The sequence below is a fragment of the Carassius auratus genome, chromosome 8 (assembly GCF_003368295.1).
Source record: "Carassius auratus strain Wakin chromosome 8, ASM336829v1, whole genome shotgun sequence".
Classification (NCBI taxonomy): Eukaryota; Metazoa; Chordata; class Actinopteri; order Cypriniformes; family Cyprinidae; genus Carassius; species Carassius auratus.
In genome coordinates this window covers 9,325,091-9,342,791 of record NC_039250.1, presented here as the reverse complement: position 1 = coordinate 9,342,791, position 17,701 = coordinate 9,325,091, and the positions used below count along the sequence as shown (strand labels likewise).

Genomic DNA, 17,701 nt, shown 5'->3' with positions numbered 1-17,701 from the left:
ATATTTTATTTTATTTGTCAACAAAACCAATGGGTTTTTACATCTAATGAGATATATATTATTTATCCATTACATGTGACGCATTTGTAAAAATTACTTTTGTTATTTATAAGCTACAGAAAACTGAACTGATGCAGGGTTACCTTACATTCTACTATAGCAACAGTAAAGGCTTTTGCTTTGGGTTATAGTTCAAAGAATATAATTGCGTCAAGTAAAAACTTAAGTTAAAAGTAATAATTATTATTTGATGTGGGGTTGTGCTCAAAAACTACATCAAAATGTACATTCTGCTGTTTTTCATTCATGAAAATGCAGGGAATCACCAGCAGTCAAGTTCACTTGTAATTTTGTTTGGTTCATTCTAAAGAAATATATATTATACTATACAATTAAACCAGTTAACAGTTAACTGATATAAACCAGGTTTGATAACGTATACAGCCTGCAAATGCGACAAAAACAGCCACCCTTTATTCCTCTCGTCTCTCATTATTCCCATAAACATTAAGATTATTCCATGCTTCCCAAACGTGAGCGTCTGCGTACCTCGTGACCTCGTCTCGACCAATCAGAAGCGCCAATTCGCTCACAAGGAAATCCACACTGAGAGCGTCGCTCAGCCACGGAGCGGGCGCGGGCGGCGCACGAGCGTCTCATGAAGTCAGTTTGACCGTCTGTTGACCGATTTGTGGAACAGCATAGTTTCTCAGCTGTGAGAATCTCGCTATATCGTGGGAAGAGATGATCCTGTCCTCGGGATTGACATAACGGTTAAAGGTAATACGTTTAAACTGAGTATTTTGTTCCTGTAGGCTTTTTTTATTACCTTGTAAAAAACGCGTTACATAACGTGCGGTGACCTCATTTCCCACGCTTTTTTTCTTTCTAAAGTTTTCTTTATATTTCTCTATGTTGTTCCTTTGAATATCTAACTTTAGTTTAGAAGAACGTAACATTAGTGGAAAACCTGAATGAATAGCGTTACATTAAGTCTAAGTGCAATGTCTCGCCAGTTTCACCCACTAAGGATTGACCTACTTTCTGCTCCAGGATGATGTGGACCACTGATGCGCGCTACTGTAAAATGTGTTTTAGAGTAAAACCAAATATTTTTTTTCTATAATGTATTTGTTTTGTTTACTGATAATACATATGTAAGTTATTAGTCTTTGTGGTCTCTTGATCGTTAGAAAGACCCGCCCTCCTTAGTTACTGTTGCCATCTCCGACAAACAATGCTGCTCTCGCAGAGCAGGTTACTTCTGGTATGAAACCAAGGTCTCAGGACTCTCAGCTTTTCATTTGGTAATGCATCTTTATTTCTTCTACCTTATTTCTGCCATATCTTTGGTGTGACAGTTATCAGTATGCTACTAGTTGATCACGTTAAACAGGTAGGTCAGATTTGTTGTAGCCTACACCATCGGGTAATATTGTATTTAAAAAAATTTTTTTTGACAAGATACAACCGGTGAATGGAGTATATATTTTAACTAATAGATACTTTGCACATTAAAACAAGTACATCACAACATGTTTGTATTGTAGGTTTTCTGAAATATTTTGTTAAAATATTCATATGCTTCGTTATCTAATTGATAATTTGCATACATTTGTATCAGATCTATTCAGCTGCAAAAATGTGAACAGATAAGCCAGGAAAAAAAACTAAAATATTTTATTAGTTCGATTAAAATGTTCGATTAATCCGGAGAATATACAAAAACAAACCCTACTCCCCAAAAAGAAGTGGAGATTTCTGGGCCAGTGCATAAGAAAAAAATTATTTTGAGAATTTTTTAAAAATAGGCTAATATGCATTGTATTTGAAATCTACAGACATAATAAATAGATACAATTTAATAAATATTTAAATGAGTATTTTGGATTTTCTTTTTCTATCCACTAATGTTATTGAAGTAAAAATAGCCCCCCCCCCCCCCCCCCCCCAAAAAAAAAAAATACAAAAATGCATGAAAAAACAATGGTTTTGCTTTTATTGTCTTGCCTTAAACAAATCCTGCTGTGACACCCTAATAGTGGCTGGTGTATAGGACACACTTTTTAGGTAATGGGTGATAAACTGATATTGCATGGAAAGTACAGTTTACTGTAATAGATGAAAACCATGTACTATATAGTTTTTATAGTTGTTGTTTTTATTTGACACATAAGTTGACACATAAGTATGAGTGTCTGTACTTCCAGATATTATTCACGTTGGTTGGTAGGCTAAACTTTTTGAGAAAAATAGTGACGATTAGGCCACCTTTAATAATTTTGTGCACATGCAGGACAGTTGGGCTACCAGTACAAGTTGCTGCATCAATCCCATGTAGAGGTGGCCTACTGTAATTCCCAGGGCGCAGACAATCGATAAGTTGCCCCAGAGACAGAAGCTTAACCTTGCATACAGTAGATAAATCCGCTGCCTCCTTGAGACAACTTTTCTTTACACGTGTGTATGATGGTTGTTTTCGAGCAGGGTTTGAAAGCATGTCCATAATTGACAGACTTATATTAAATTAAATTAAATTTTTGCATTTAGCTAACGCGTTTATCCAAAGCGACTTACTGCATTCAGGCTACCAATTTTTACCTATCATGTGTTCCCGGGGAATCGAACCCCCAACCTTGCGCTAGCTTGCTTGCTAATGCAACGCTTTACCAGTTGAGCTACAGGAACACTATATATACTTATATGAGTGTCATATCACATATCATATCACAAGAGACAGTATGGCACTGACATATATGAGGGAATTCAGTCCACTGCACACGTCAAACATCCTGAGTCAGTCTGAGGAAAAGCCAACAATTGAATGTCACAGGATGACTGCTCAGATAGAATGGTTTCAAGTCCAGATTTCAGACTGCCTTAATGCCAAAAATGTCTTATAAGGCCACTTTTCACAATGTTTAATGAGTGTTTAATTTTCCCAAAAGTTCAAATTTGTTTTTATATGTTTGCCAACTGTTTCTAATGAGATCATCAACTAATCATAGAACCATAGAATGAATGTATTTGTCCTGAATAACATTGTTTGTTTTTTTTGAAGGGTGACTCAGTGAACATGGCCCCAAATTCCATCCACTGGTTCCGGAAGGGCCTCCGTCTCCATGACAACCCTGCACTTCAGGAGGCAGTACGTGGGGCAGACACTGTTCGATGTGTCTACTTTCTGGATCCCTGGTTCGCTGGGTCCTCCAACCTTGGGGTCAACAGGTGGAGGTGGGTGCAGATGTTTTAGAAATATAAGAAAGCATAATTTCATCCCATATTTCATCTCTGTTAATCCACAGATGAGTGATGTACTCATTGAAGTCTCTGATATGAACAATATTTGCCATTAAGCCATCATATGAAGTCCCTTTATGCACATTTTTGTACCACTAAATTGTACAAACACAGTCATGTATTTATTACATGCTCGAATGTGTGAATATGTTATGCAACTTGAAAATACTGAGTAGCCTTGACTTGTATAACAATAACAATATATACAACTGATCTTCCATCTTATGTCACTTTATTTTGTTTACTTTTGATGAATGAGGGTCAGAAACTGATATTGAGGCCGTGCTATTGAAAAAAAATCAGCATTTTTAGATTAGTGTACGTTCTGTTCCGATGAAAATGAACTCTATTGTTGCGCAATACTGCAATACAAAAAAAAAAATGCTGGGTTTATGAAGTTCTTGGTAATGTGGACAGTTTGATGCCTAATGTAAATTTGGGGTCCTGTAGCAAAACCAGTAGAAAACTGGTTGATTTACACAGTGATTAAAATTAAGAAACGCTCTTTTTGAGTTCTGTTGCTTTCACTAAAAATAGTTACAATATTATTACAAAGGGATGTGAGCACTGAACAGTCAGATATGTCAATGCGTTTCTATTTTAAACCAGTGAATACCCACACATGAGGTAATCTGATCACATGGCATGTGTGCAGATCAATCCACTGCCATAAAAGTCAGTCAAGAGGAAAGTAGGCCAAGTCGCCAATCAGCAGATGCTTCGGTCTTAGAAGACAATCAGACAGTCTGGTCACCGAGCTTGTCATTCAGCTCTCCTCCTACTGGATGCATATAGTGTGATCTGACTGAATGAAGTGAGCTAATTCACCAGATTAAAAGATGAAGCACCTGTGACTGGATTTGTCATTATCAGCTGCAGTGTTCAGAATCAGATGGCCTCTGCAAGTCTTTCTTAAAACACCTGTTGAGCACCAAGTTTAGGTACTTTAATGCAAGGTGATTGCAGGCTGTGTTGTCTGCTCTTAATTGCCTTTAAAAATAATGGTGTAAATTAATAAACTGCTGTTCTTCACTGCTATCATACATGGTACACTACATCATTACATCCTTTAGAGAAACATGTTACCTCATGTCAGTGCATCATGTCAAACATATGCTTGATGTCATGCAGTAGACAATTACCAGTCACTCAATAAACTGTTATGCATTGACACAGATAGAATTGAACACTGATTGAATTAATGATAACTAGTTGTTACTGGTTCATGTTAACATGCTCTGGGATGGGAATCACATTCACATAACACGAATATAAGTCAATTATTGTTGACTTGAGATGTGAAACTGGAATGGCCAGGTTACACGTCTTGTGTCGGTAACATGTACTGTAAGTGGCAGACAAAATAGTTTTTTGTTCCCATTACAGTATTTATACTGCACATGCAGCAGAAGCATTACTGAAGCAGCATTGTCTATTTTTGCCATTCCAGCATTCAATTTACATGGCCCTCCCTATATGGGGGGGGAGTATTGAACTATTACAATCTATATACAGTGGTGGCCAAAATGATTAGAACACTAGTAAAAAAACAACTAATGATATTGTACATTTATTGATTTATTGTTGTTTTTTGACAGCATCCTCATTTTACTTTACTTTTAACAGTACTGTAGCATTGCAGGTAGGTGTCTTGAAGCATCTTGGAGACATTGCCACAGTTCTTCTGGATTTTGTCTCTCTTTTATTAGGCACCGTTTACACTAGGTATGAAGATGCATTTTGGTCGATCGGATTACAAGTGGACAATGGAGACACATACATTTTTGACTACCTCTGAAAGCCGTTGAAAGTGGACAGGCTCAAAATGTTTCAAACCCTGTTTATACCAGTATTTAGCATTGTCAACTTCTGATCTTATCGACCAAACCGCATCTGTCTATCTGTCTTATCTCATTATTCAATATCAGTGTTTATATCACATATACAGTAATACAGTTTGTCATATTATAGCATATATAACATTTGATAAAATTATTTTCAGTGTACTCTTGTTACTTCTACACTACTGTTCATAGATTATTCATTAAGAAATTATTACTTACCATTAGCAAGGAAGGACACATTACATTGACCAAAAGTGACAGTAAAGGCATTTATAATAATTTCTATACCAAGTAAATGTCTACTGCAACGTTCTATTAAATAAATAATCCTGAAAAAGTGTTGTTTTCAAAAAAAATGTTAGCACATCCTTTCTTCACTGATAATAATAAGAAATATTACCTGAGCACCAAATCAGAATATTAGAATGGTTTTTGATTCTAAAGGTTATGTGACACTCAACACTAAAGTAATGGCTGCTGAAAATTCAGCTTTGACATTGCAACAATTAATTGCATTTTAAATGTATTAAAACAGAAAACAGTTATTTAAATCCATTATTACTGTTTTTACTGTATTTTTGATCAAATAAAACCAGCCTTGACTTTTCAGTTGTATCCCAAGTAGGCTTATACATTTAATCAGTCCATGTTGTAATTAATCTAGTAATTAAACCCATGACCATGAAAAGGAGTGTTACTCTCTTATTTACACACTGCAGAATGTGTGAAACAGACCCTTTTTATTTGTATTTTTTGCTTTTGTTGAACTTCAGCACTTTATCTACCTTAAAAAGATGAGGCACATGTACCTAGTTAGTTACCTATTTTGTGTAGTAACTGATAAAGTGACTGATATCTTGGTTTCCTAGAAGCTGGATGGATAGTTTTTCACTAGTTGTCATGGCCAGAAATTGATTTAAAAGACTGAGCCTTTTATTGTCTCGTGGCTGTTTTCACGTGATTCTGGGGGAAGGGAACACAATGATGTGTGTGCTTTTTTTTTTTCTCAGTCTAGGTGCTGAGAGTGTTGTTGTGGTTGAAAAGGGGTCACTGGGCTAATAAGAGGAGGAGGCCATGCGCACTGCAAATCTAGGCCAGGCCACTTACATAAGGAATAATGTATGAAAGGGCAGAGGTCTGGAAATTAGGTTTGAGTTTCCCCAATAGCTATTAGTTTTTGTGTTCTGTCTCATTCTTTTGGATTTCATGAATGGAGGTGTCAGTGTGTGTGTTTGTATGTGTGTGCTGTTGGCGTTTGTGCAGTTATGGTTAACCAGTATCTGGAGCATAGGGAGCTTTGTCCCTGTCTGGTCTGTAATCAGGGCTTTGGTTGCAGACAGTCTGACTTTGGGCTCAGTCAGGACTCTAGAACCATATTACAGACACAGGTAGAAGGTCAGACGGGCCTTTCAGATAAATACATTTTACCTCATAATTAAAGACCAAAATGTTCTGTTCAGGAAGCCTACCGTGCCAGTGGACTGGGAAAGTATTCTAAAAAGACTTTGCACAGTTAAAGTTAAAACATCACTTGTTTGTGAATTTTTTCTTTAGGGTTAGGGTCAAATTTCTTATTACACTTAAACTAAACACCACTTTTGACTTTTTATTTATTTTTATAATTCATCTGAAAACATATAATCTGACGACCTCTGTGTTCAAATGCAACAAGTGTCCTGTGCTTATTATTCACGCAGCAGTGTTCCTCTGTAAAGGCTGTAGAACTCAATGTCCCTTCAGATGGTAAGGCAGATGTGTAGAGAGGAAGTAACAGTTAAGCTTCTAATGTTTTAAACGGGTCATGAATGAACCGATTTGTGAATGGAAACTTGCAGCATCTGTAGGTTTGAGGGACAGCTTGAAGAACAGGTAAAGCCTCAGGGCTTTGCTTTAGATCAGTAGATCTCAAACGTTTCAGGCCATGTACCTGGACAAGTCAAATCAGGACATCCCAGTACCATCTGTCTCTAAACTCTCTAAACACTCTATTTTGGAATCTGAAACCATGTAGACAATCGTAAAATAAAATATTTATAAACAAATGTGCTTATCGATTTGTTTGACTCTTATTAGAATCAGTCCATTTGATGTGGATGTGACTTTATGGTGGAAAGAAAATACAAAATTAAGTTTTCTGATAAAGTGATGGATGGCAATAGTTCCTATATCAGGATTGGTCAGTAACGTTTGATGAAGCTCAAATTAACCTCTTCAGCTCAATTTGGTTTTATAATTTTTTTTATATATCTAAATGTTTAGACTTTAGCTTAGCAGTTTTATTGTAGAACTATATATATAACACTTAATGTTAAATCTTTAATTTATTCCTGACAGATTTCTCCTGCAATGCCTTGATGATCTTGATTCCAATCTAAGAAAACTAAATTCCCGCCTTTTTGTCATCCGAGGACAACCAGCCAATGTTTTTCCACGCCTTTTCAAGGTAGAATTATTCAGTTTAAAATATCTCTATCAATATGGTATCACTAAAGAATTGCAATGATTTGTTTAATTTCATGTCTTTCTGAAAGCCACACATTCCAGTTTAGTTGAATCCACTGCATCTGCGGTTTTGAGTAACTATCTTTGTTTGTGATCGTTTCCTGCAGGAATGGAAAATATCCAGGTTGACCTTTGAGTATGACTCAGAACCTTTTGGGAAGGAGAGGGATGCAGCTATTAAAAAGCTTGCGATGGAGGCTGGGGTTGAAGTCATAGTCAAGATCTCACACACCCTATACAACCTTGATAAGTAAGAGCTCATTTCCTTACATTAAAAAGTTGCATTTTAAATACTGTTCCCTACACCTGCTTAATGTGCAATTTTAAGTAATCAATTTATAGGTTGATTTCCCTAAAAAGTTTGAACACTCTAGCATCCTACTAGCCTGACACAATCACTTTGGTCCAACTGAATGACATTTGAGGACACTTCAGGAAGCATGTTTGATATTTGTTTAAAAATGACACACCTCAGCTTTAATGATCTCCACCTGTTTAATATCTAATGTCAGCTGCACTATTAGCTTTTTTTTGTCTTTACACTAAGTTCTCAAAAGAACATCTAGAAATGGTCTCCTTTATTAAATAAGAGTTTTAAAGCTTGTGAAAAATGTCAAGTTTACCATCCACATAATTTCAGGATCGCTGAACTAAATGGTGGTCAGCCTCCCCTCACTTACAAACGGTTCCAGACCCTCATCAGCCGAATGGATCCACCTGAGATGCCAGTGGAAACCCTCTCCAACACTATAATGGGCTGCTGCGTCACACCTGTCTCTGAAGACCATGGAGACAAATATGGTGTGCCATCGCTAGAAGAACTTGGTGAGCTGAATTGAGCTTTATTTGAGGTTTATATTTATATAGGGATAGTTTTTTTTCTCTCATCGTTTACTCTGTTGTTCCAAACCTGTACGAATTTAAACACAAAAGAAAATGTTAAAGAATGTTGGTAACCAATCAGTTACTGGTAGCTATTGACTTCCATAATATTTTGTGGCATACTGTTGAAACTGGTTACCAACATTCTTCTAAATATCTTCTTTTGTGTTCAGCTGAAGAAACCCATACAGGTTTCGAACAACGTGAGGGTGAGTAAATGACACTGTTAAAATGATGTAGACTTGACCTGAATGATAACATCACACTGTATCTATTGCCTGGGACCTTACTCAAATGTGTGAGTTTCGTGAACTGCAATTCAAGAACCCATCAGGTTATGTAAGGATAGCATTTTTTTTTATCCTACATTATCTTGACTCAGGATTTGACATCGAGGGACTACCTTCTGCTGTCTGGCCAGGAGGTGAAACAGAAGCATTAACAAGGATTGAAAGGCATCTGGAGCGAAAGGTGTGATCATGTATAAATGCAGAATAGTTCTTAAACTCGGATTACCCTCAGACATATGCCTGGTGGTGTTTAACAGCTAAAACAAATATAACAAAGTGTTGTTAAAACCTTGATTTTTACTGTGTCCCCAGTTTTGCAGTTATTGATGAATGAGTGGACTTTTTGCAGATAAAATAATTTAATGTATATCAGTCTTTAAAGAATTAGACGAAATAAAAGGACAGATTGAAAGTGAAAATTGAAAGCAATATTTTTTTTTAATATTTGTCCAACTTGTACTTCATCATGTGCTTGTTAATAGACCAAACTTCATATTTTCCCTCCTAAATGTTAAATTTTCCTAAATTTACACTCCTAAATCTTTCACTCCTAAATGTTTTTATAGGCTTGGGTTGCAAATTTTGAAAGACCCAGAATGAATGCCAACTCTTTGCTAGCCAGTCCGACTGGCCTGAGTCCCTACCTCCGTTTCGGATGCCTCTCTTGCCGCCTTTTCTATTTCAAACTCACAGACCTCTATAGGAAGGTACAGACATGACTCTACACTATCCATCTGTGTTTAAACCTAGTATACTTGCATTGTTTCACTTTTTAATGAGGTTGTATCAGTATTAGTTTTGGACAGTAATGGTACATATTGCATATTGTATAATTCTACAGTTAGGTATTTTTGCTGGGAATTCAAGTCTGTTTTTAAGTGTAAACAAATAATAATATCTAGATTTGTGTGATATTCTCCTTGCAGGTAAAGAAAAACAGCACTCCTCCGCTCTCCCTGTATGGTCAACTTCTGTGGAGGGAATTTTTCTACACTGCTGCCACCACCAACCCCCGATTTGATAAGATGGAAGGCAACCCGATCTGTGTGCGCATTCCCTGGGACAAGAACCCTGAGGCTTTGGCCAAATGGGCTGAAGCTAAGACAGGTTTTCCATGGATTGATGCCATTATGACCCAGCTGAGGCAGGAGGGCTGGATCCACCACCTGGCCCGTCACGCTGTCGCTTGTTTTCTCACTCGTGGAGACCTGTGGATCAGTTGGGAAGAGGGCATGAAGGTGCATCTCTTACACATGGGAGATACATAAATTTTTTTATTATTATGATTTAATTATTTGAGAAATCAATGGGTTTCAGGGAGCCTGTGGATGATCATTTGAAAAAGAAAATGATTAAATGTATAATATTACGAATATTGTCAATCTGAATGACAGTGGGTTGCTTTGCGTGGGTCAGTTGAGTTATACCGTATCAGTTGTGCTCATGGCGGTGATGCAGTGTGGTCTGCTTTTTGTTCTCAGAATAATACTTTGAAAACATTTAGAGCATGTTTAGTTAGGATTGTGTATTATTTTTTGAAGGGTGAATTTAAAAATGGCACTCAATTTCAGAAAGGTTGCTGTCCTCTGTTATAACGGATTATAAAAATAAGCTTGATGCATTTGAGACCTTGTTTAGGTCACGCTTAGTAATGACAATAGAGTGACCTACTTTTCATCAGCCGTGGTTGTAGAGGAATTGTATTTCCATGTCATGAAAAAAAAAAACACGGACTGACCCCTAGTTACTTACAACTGTAGTGTAAAGATCTGTTTTTAATAGTACTAAATGACTGCTTAATAACCACCATCTCTGATTGGCTGGAGAATAATGGTAGTTATAATTGACAGGTGTTCGAGGAGCTCCTATTGGATGCTGACTGGAGTGTAAATGCAGGCAGCTGGATGTGGCTCTCCTGTAGCTCTTTCTTTCAACAGTTCTTTCATTGCTACTGTCCAGTGGGTTTCGGCAGGCGCACCGACCCTAACGGCGATTTCATTAGGTTGGTAACATTCCTAAAAATGCACACCAACTCCAGGCTGAATATCCTGCTTTCAGTAAAAAGCTGTTGTTTAAAAGCTAGAATGTGTTAAAGATCATCAACACAGAAGGACAGTTTAATAGAATGAGGAAACCTCTTTTTTTTTTTTTTTTTTTTTTTTACAAAAAACTAAATAATAATAATAAAACATTAGAGACAGTTTGGAGGTCATATGCATAACTTTCACTGCACTAAATGGCAGCATGTTTTTTTATATATGACTGAGATGCAGAAAAGTATCAGTTGAGGTCCAGATATGAATTAGTCACGAAAGCAAGCCTGTCCCAGGTAGTTTCTTTGTGTTCTAAGTTTTCCTTCAGTTTCAGGATTTGGTGTTCAAGGATTTTGGTACTTTCCCAACACATTGTCCTCATTATAGGCCCCTTCAAGAAACAGATTTCTGCTTGTAAACATTGCTGTCATCGTATTTGCCATAGCTCATACGCATGTTAGTCCAAAGCTTGTATGTTTTTGTGTTTCTGTGTGGTCGCCTCACGGATTGGGTGAAAAGTTCAGCTTTCCCTTTCCCCTTTGTGAATTGTGGTTGATTGCTTTTAAGACGAAAGCCATTCTTAGCCAAAGCCCTTGGAAACCTGTTAGCTGTGAATGTGGTTGAAGCTTGATGCTTTATCAGCGGGAAATGCAGTAGCCTGTTCTATAACTCGGTAGCATCTCATTTCATCAAAAGGGATTTTAACCGCTTGGTAGGGAAATGCATACAAAGCCTATCCTGTTTTCAATGCATAGAGACCCACATTGCATTCCCCAGAGAGCATGATGGGAGGTGTGGCCCAAAGCCAGAGTTGGTTGACTTCAGTCTAGCTCTGGACAACTCCTCCTTATCAGACTCTTTTTGAAATGTTCAGCAGTCCTCTAGGCATTGAATACAGCCCTGCCTGTGCAAGAGAACGGGAGTCCTGGCCTTCAGCGTAACCCCATCCCAACGAAGTCACTCACGGTTCTTAGGTCACCTAGTAATTTCTCAGATCTGCTTCTGTACATGTAACGTGTTTCTGGCCGTTTGCTTGTTCAGGCAGGATGTGACCGTTCCTGGCAAAAGGGTTCTGGTCTCTTTTGGCAAAATGAGGGGGCCACCCAGCAGCGGAGAACAGTATGCAGCGTTTCTTCTTTGGCGGCTAGCAGGTTTCTCTGCCTTGGCTTGGGATCACTGTCGTCTCTAAAGCGATCAGTGGCAGTGCGAGGGGCAGGGAGCGAACCTGAACCTCTCACTCAGCCCTGAGTTTCGATTGTTGAACCTGGTGGGATGGGGTTGTGGGAGGGTGCTGTGTCATTGGTTCTGGAGGGATTGGGAGGGCCTGGTCACTGCCTCTGCTTTCTAATGCGTGTTGTAGTAGGAATCTCCGTAGTGTCTCAGCACAGGCGGGGCCTGTTGTCCTGTTTAAACCGCGTCCCCCTGTCTGCGAGCCTCCAGCCCTCCGTCCCCACGCTCTGGTAAGGTGGAACACCTTAGGTAGGTGACCTTTTCTGTCCCTGGGACCCGGAGGAGAGACGCAAGTCCTGATTTCAGTAGAGCTTGAATTGCTTTAGTTCTTTTCCATTTGTTATTTTGTTGTCGTTACTGTATGGTGGTGTGCTCACTGTTTTATTTGTAGCATGAATTGGCACATATCTACATTCACAACTATGATATTACAAAAATACAATTTTGAGATCCCTGTAAATTAATCGGTTATACAAGCTGCTTGTTGTCAGATGAGAAACCTTGTCATTCTTTTTGTACATGCTTGTTAAAACATGGAATCCCAGTAACCATCTCGCATAACCTTTCTCGTGTTTATGATAAGACTGTGGTTTAATCTCTCTTTGTTTTTTCAGACGATATTTACCTATTCTCAGAGGTTTCCCTGCCAAATATATCTACGACCCATGGAACGCCCCAGAATCTGTGCAGGCCGCTGCCAAGTGCATCATCGGTGTCCACTACCCCAAACCCATGGTGAACCATGCTGAAGCCAGCCGCCTCAACATCGAGAGGATGAAGCAGATCTACCAGCAGCTTTCACGCTACAGAGGACTTGGTAAGAATTTCACTGTCTTCTATTAGCAAACAACTATTTATCTTATATGCAATCAGATTTATCAATGAAAACAAGCCTTACAGGAAGTGAGTTATAATGCTAGAAGTTCTAGCAGATGCTTAAATGGTACATTGTAGCAGTAGAAGATAACTTTCTGTTTTACCAGGACTTCTGGCCTCTGTACCATCCACACCCAACGGGAATGGGAATGGGATGGCGTACTCCCCAGGGGAACAGCAGTCCAGGACCAATACACCAAGTGAATACTATTGTTTTCTCTTCATTTGAGATGCAGACAAAGAAATTACTACTTCTCTTACTTTAATCCTATTAGTGTTTTTTTTCTTTTACTTGTAAGGCTAATAAATAAATTGACTTTTTTACATCCCAAAAGCAGCAGCTGTGTCAGGCACCTCCAGTGGTAACAGGAGTGGAAGTATTCTGCTGAACTTTGACAGGGAAGAAAATCAGGGACCAAGTGGAATTCAGCAACAGCAGCAGCAATTAGGTGTCACCTTTCACACTTTAATACACTAATAGATTTACTGGTGTAAATCAGCAGCATAAGATCTGTTTTCTCATTAAAATTGTTTCCTACTTACTTGTTTTATAGGATACCACCACATGCCTGACACAGGGCACAGCAGTCGACTTTACAAATGTAATGTCTCACATGACATGGCAGGTTCACAACATTCAGGTAACAGATATGGAAATGTGTACTGCATGTTACATGAGTATCATACAGTTCATGTATTCCTATTTCCAACATTCTGTGTGGTGTTCAGCAGGACACCTGCTGCACTCAGGAGGAAGTGTGACAGGTAAGAGGGAGCGAGAGTCGGAACGAGATCTTGATGGTGAAGATGACGCGCTCTCCACCTCTCACAAGTTTCAACGGCAAATTGGAGAGGTCACATCGGTTCATGTTCCCAGCAGGAACCAGTCGAGTATGGTAAATATAACTCACTTCAATCCTTGATGTATAAATGTTAAGACATCATACATTGTATTTAAGATTGATATTTTTCTGTTCTTAGCTGGACATATCGTACCGAGCAGAGCCGATTCAAAACAAGACGCAGTCTGAAGGGGACTGACTTTAAATCTGGTTTCCTATAAACAAGTCATGTTTGGGCATTTATTTCATATTTAGAATAAAAATATTTGTCTACATCTCTTTTTCCTTTTTCTTACATTTTCAATTGAGATTAATATTAACAGAATTTATCATTTAATGAAATTCTGGTGCTTTAAAAAGAAGTGAATGATTTCACATCCATTGAAAGGCAAAAACAACCATCAAAAGATTTTTCCTTGGTAAACCCCTAACTTTCTCTTTTGCCCATCTTTGCACAGGTTAGGGTTTTATTTTCTGTCAAGTGAACCATACTAAGTGGGATATATTTATCAGCTTTTACCAAGCATGTTTAAGCTGAGCTTCAGGACACTCATTGCAGCTAGGATTTTGTGAGGACTTTACAGTTTGGTTGGCACCAGCACCAGCACCAGCCATAGGTTGGAACCACGAACTACAACCATCACACAACACTTTTGTACATTTTTCTCGGACATTTTCTCATTGTACAATTTCACTGATTTTCAGTAGAGTGGTGTACGTGCTACTTTTTGTAAACAGAAAATTGTATAGCTGTATATTTTATATATTGGTCTTTTGTTCTCTGCCAGTTCAGTGTATTAGTGTTCACTCAGAATATCCATATATAAATAAATATTAAATACCAGCAGAGCTGACCATTTAAAATAGGGTTTAAAGATTTCTAGATTTTAAAATCATCTACATAAAATGGTTGCTGAACTGATTTTAAGTTCATGTTTTTAACTTTGAACCCATTTGTAAATTTGATCAGGGCCAGAGCTGTGGTGGAATGCGGTTCTTGAATGTTTTTAAATGGGCTACAATGGCCCATTTAATGCATCTGTAGATTATCTACAGTATCTTCTTCTTTGTCATGCTTGGCAGACACACACAGACAGCTGATCTTCACGGTCAGGCCTTAAACACTGATAAAAAAAACGCCAACCTAAACTCTGCCTAAACCAGGAAGTGACACTGGAAAAGAACATTTTCCTAGCTCTACATTGATCACTACAGTACATCTATGACATAAAGCTTTACGGATCTTTAGGAAGGACACCCTGTTGTATCTCTGACCCTTAAGACTTCTTAGTAGATTATACATGCTTTTTTTTTTTAATTCTTAAATATTTTAAATGAATTCATCTGTTTGTGCATGTTCAGGTAAAGCAAAGGCATCATCTGACAGTATTAATCTTAGTATCAAATCTTTACAAAAACATGCAAAACTGACTAATGATCACTATTTTTTCAATTTTATTTATTTTTTAATTATCATTGTGATAATTAGGATTCTGAAAATATTTAGTCTTTGTATTTGGCCACAAATGTTTTATACCAAATGCCCCATACTGACCAAATATCATATAATTTAGCTGTTGGTTTTCTACCATATTGTCAAGAGATATACAAATATATACAATTCTAATTCTGAAGTTCAAATATAGGCCTCTTTGTTAAATTAAATGATCAGTTTGTTTGTGTGTGTGGGGGGGTGTGTGTGTGTATACACATTTATTTACATAATTTTTTTTTTTATTCAGTACAAGCAAATATCAGCCACAACAACTGAGACTTCTGACAAATCCACAACAACGTTTACAGTATCACAAACACAGATGCTCTAATGACGAATATTGTGTATAACTAGACCATGTCTAAAGATATGGGCCCTTAAGTTCATGTATAGTTGTTTATCATGGTGATCTGGCAACCTCTCACTGAACTGGATTAAAGCTATTGGGTCTGAATTTGTGTTTGTATAGCTGAATCTGTTTTGACTCCATGACATCTGCTTTTGACCAGGAGAAGCATTCAGTTCTAATGTGAATGTTTTGATATGACAGTTGTAGAAACCTCAGTGCTTTTTGACTGTAATATCTCTGTGCTATTATAGTTTGGTTTTGTCACAGCGGAAGAAGTGAACCATTTCTGTTTTCTCCCATTTGAGTTGTTTATTTGTTTAAATTTTGTTTTTATTTCCTTTCTGTGAAATAAAGTCTAAATCTTGTCCTTCCAGTCTGTAAACAGTTGTAAAAGTAAATCTGATTGAAACTGGATGTTTTTCTGAGTCTTTTTGTTTTTGTTGTTGCATGTGTCTGACCAAATTATACAGCGAAAAAATAAAATAAAATAAAATAAAATAAAATAAATAAATATATATATATATATATATATATATATATATATATATATATATATATATATATATATATATAATTATCTAAAAGTAAAAAAATAAATAATAAAAGGGAATAATAAAAAATTATACTATATTGACTATACAATATACTATACTATATGAGTATGTTCAATTGGAACTGCTGCTTCAAGTAAAAATTCTAAATCCTTCATTATTCATTTTATACTGTTACATTATTTATTTGTAATTTTTGTAGGTTTGATCCTCCATATATAATTAAGCTATTTGTGGGGATGCAATGAGTATCTGCGACCGCTGGAGTGCGTCGTTGATGCTTATAAAAATTGAGTGTGCATTGCGTGAGCTTGTCCCGTGCATAGCGGTGTTTATACAGGATTCCAAATAGTTTTTTTTTTTTTTTTTTTTTTTTTTTAATTTGTTTGTTTAGTTTTTCTTATAACACAAAGAAAGGGATGAAAACAAGATTTGAGAATTTTCCTCTCTGTTTCCCATTTAAGCAGCAACTCTACTTTTTCTGTTCTGTGAATGTAATGAACTTTCCAAACTTTAGTAGCTCATTTGGCTAAGAGAACCTGATAAAAAATAAATAAAACTGAGTAATAAAATATCTTATTAATTTAAATTCAGCACTGTTTCTGTTTTGTAGTCAGTTCCTCATAATTGTCGACTGTGAGTTTCATTCACACAGCCCAATTTAGTTCTCTATCAGAGGCTTGGCACGCAAGATAAAGGGGTAAAATGGGTTGAGATGTCCTCGAAAAACAGAGAAATTTGGCCTCTCCGGAAGCCATTGCAGCACCTAGGCCTACTCTTGTTTTTAGATTGCCATGTGCCTTGAATACAACTTTTTTTGCCATCCTTAAACTGGCATCGTGATTTAGTGAATCAGAATGAAACTCACTAGTGTTTCCTGTTCTCTATTCGTGGTGGTCCATGGCTCCGGTTGCATTGTTTTTTGTGCCCAGGACCTCAGTCCAGACCCCGATTTGTATGTTAGTGTACTCAAGGGGCCAAAACTAGTTGCCACAGCAACTGTGTTGAATCTCTCACGGACCCCCGTCCCCTTCCACCCTCTCTCAGCCTCCCCTCTCAGAACTCTGTGAAACAAAACAAACATTGTCCCTTAACAAGAGACAGCGTTCTGTTCAGAAGTGCAGGACATTCAGGTCATATTAGGCCTTTCTCATTGAGTTTAGTCTGAGAATTAGAGGATCCCCCCGTACAGGCCACTCAACACTTTCTCACGTCTGCTGAGGGTGACTTGAAACAGGAAGCCCTGGAATCACCTCACCAGACTGTCATTTTGCCCATGCCAAGATTGCTCTTAAAGGTGTACACAAATATTTGGTGAGTGCATCCTTCAGAAAGGAAGAAGGTTAGAGTTCTGAGGCATAGAGTCTGTCTCGTCTTGTGCCCTAAATCAGTTTCCTCTCATTTCCTCTCATTCCAGTGCAGAATGGAAAATGAACTGACTCTCAAGGGAGCCCAGATCAACATCACCAGTCAAACAATGCAATTATATAAACTTCTTGCCTTTTTA

The 17,701-nt window shown here is 37.5% G+C and overlaps 1 protein-coding gene across 5 annotated transcripts; it reads left to right on the top strand.

Moving 5' to 3' along the window:
* Positions 1–594: 594 nt before the first annotated feature.
* Positions 595–16,055, top strand: LOC113107215 (cryptochrome-1). Of its 5 annotated transcripts, none has more exons than XM_026269566.1 (15): positions 595–780; positions 3,062–3,234; positions 7,479–7,587; positions 7,754–7,896; positions 8,287–8,471; positions 8,911–8,999; positions 9,385–9,525; positions 9,745–10,056; positions 10,669–10,820; positions 12,696–12,898; positions 13,065–13,157; positions 13,293–13,406; positions 13,512–13,598; positions 13,687–13,853; positions 13,939–16,055. In XM_026269566.1, the coding sequence occupies exons 2-15, from the start codon at positions 3,077–3,079 to the stop codon at positions 13,996–13,998; spliced, it is 2,013 nt and encodes a 670-aa protein (XP_026125351.1). In that variant the 5' UTR covers positions 595–780; positions 3,062–3,076; the 3' UTR covers positions 13,999–16,055. The 5 variants fall into 5 exon arrangements, with proteins under 5 accessions (XP_026125351.1, XP_026125353.1, XP_026125352.1 ...); XM_026269568.1 differs by having other exon boundaries at positions 599–781; positions 3,071–3,234; XM_026269567.1 differs by lacking the exon at positions 595–780 and adding an exon at positions 1,190–1,307.
* Positions 16,056–17,701: the final 1,646 nt, after the last annotated feature.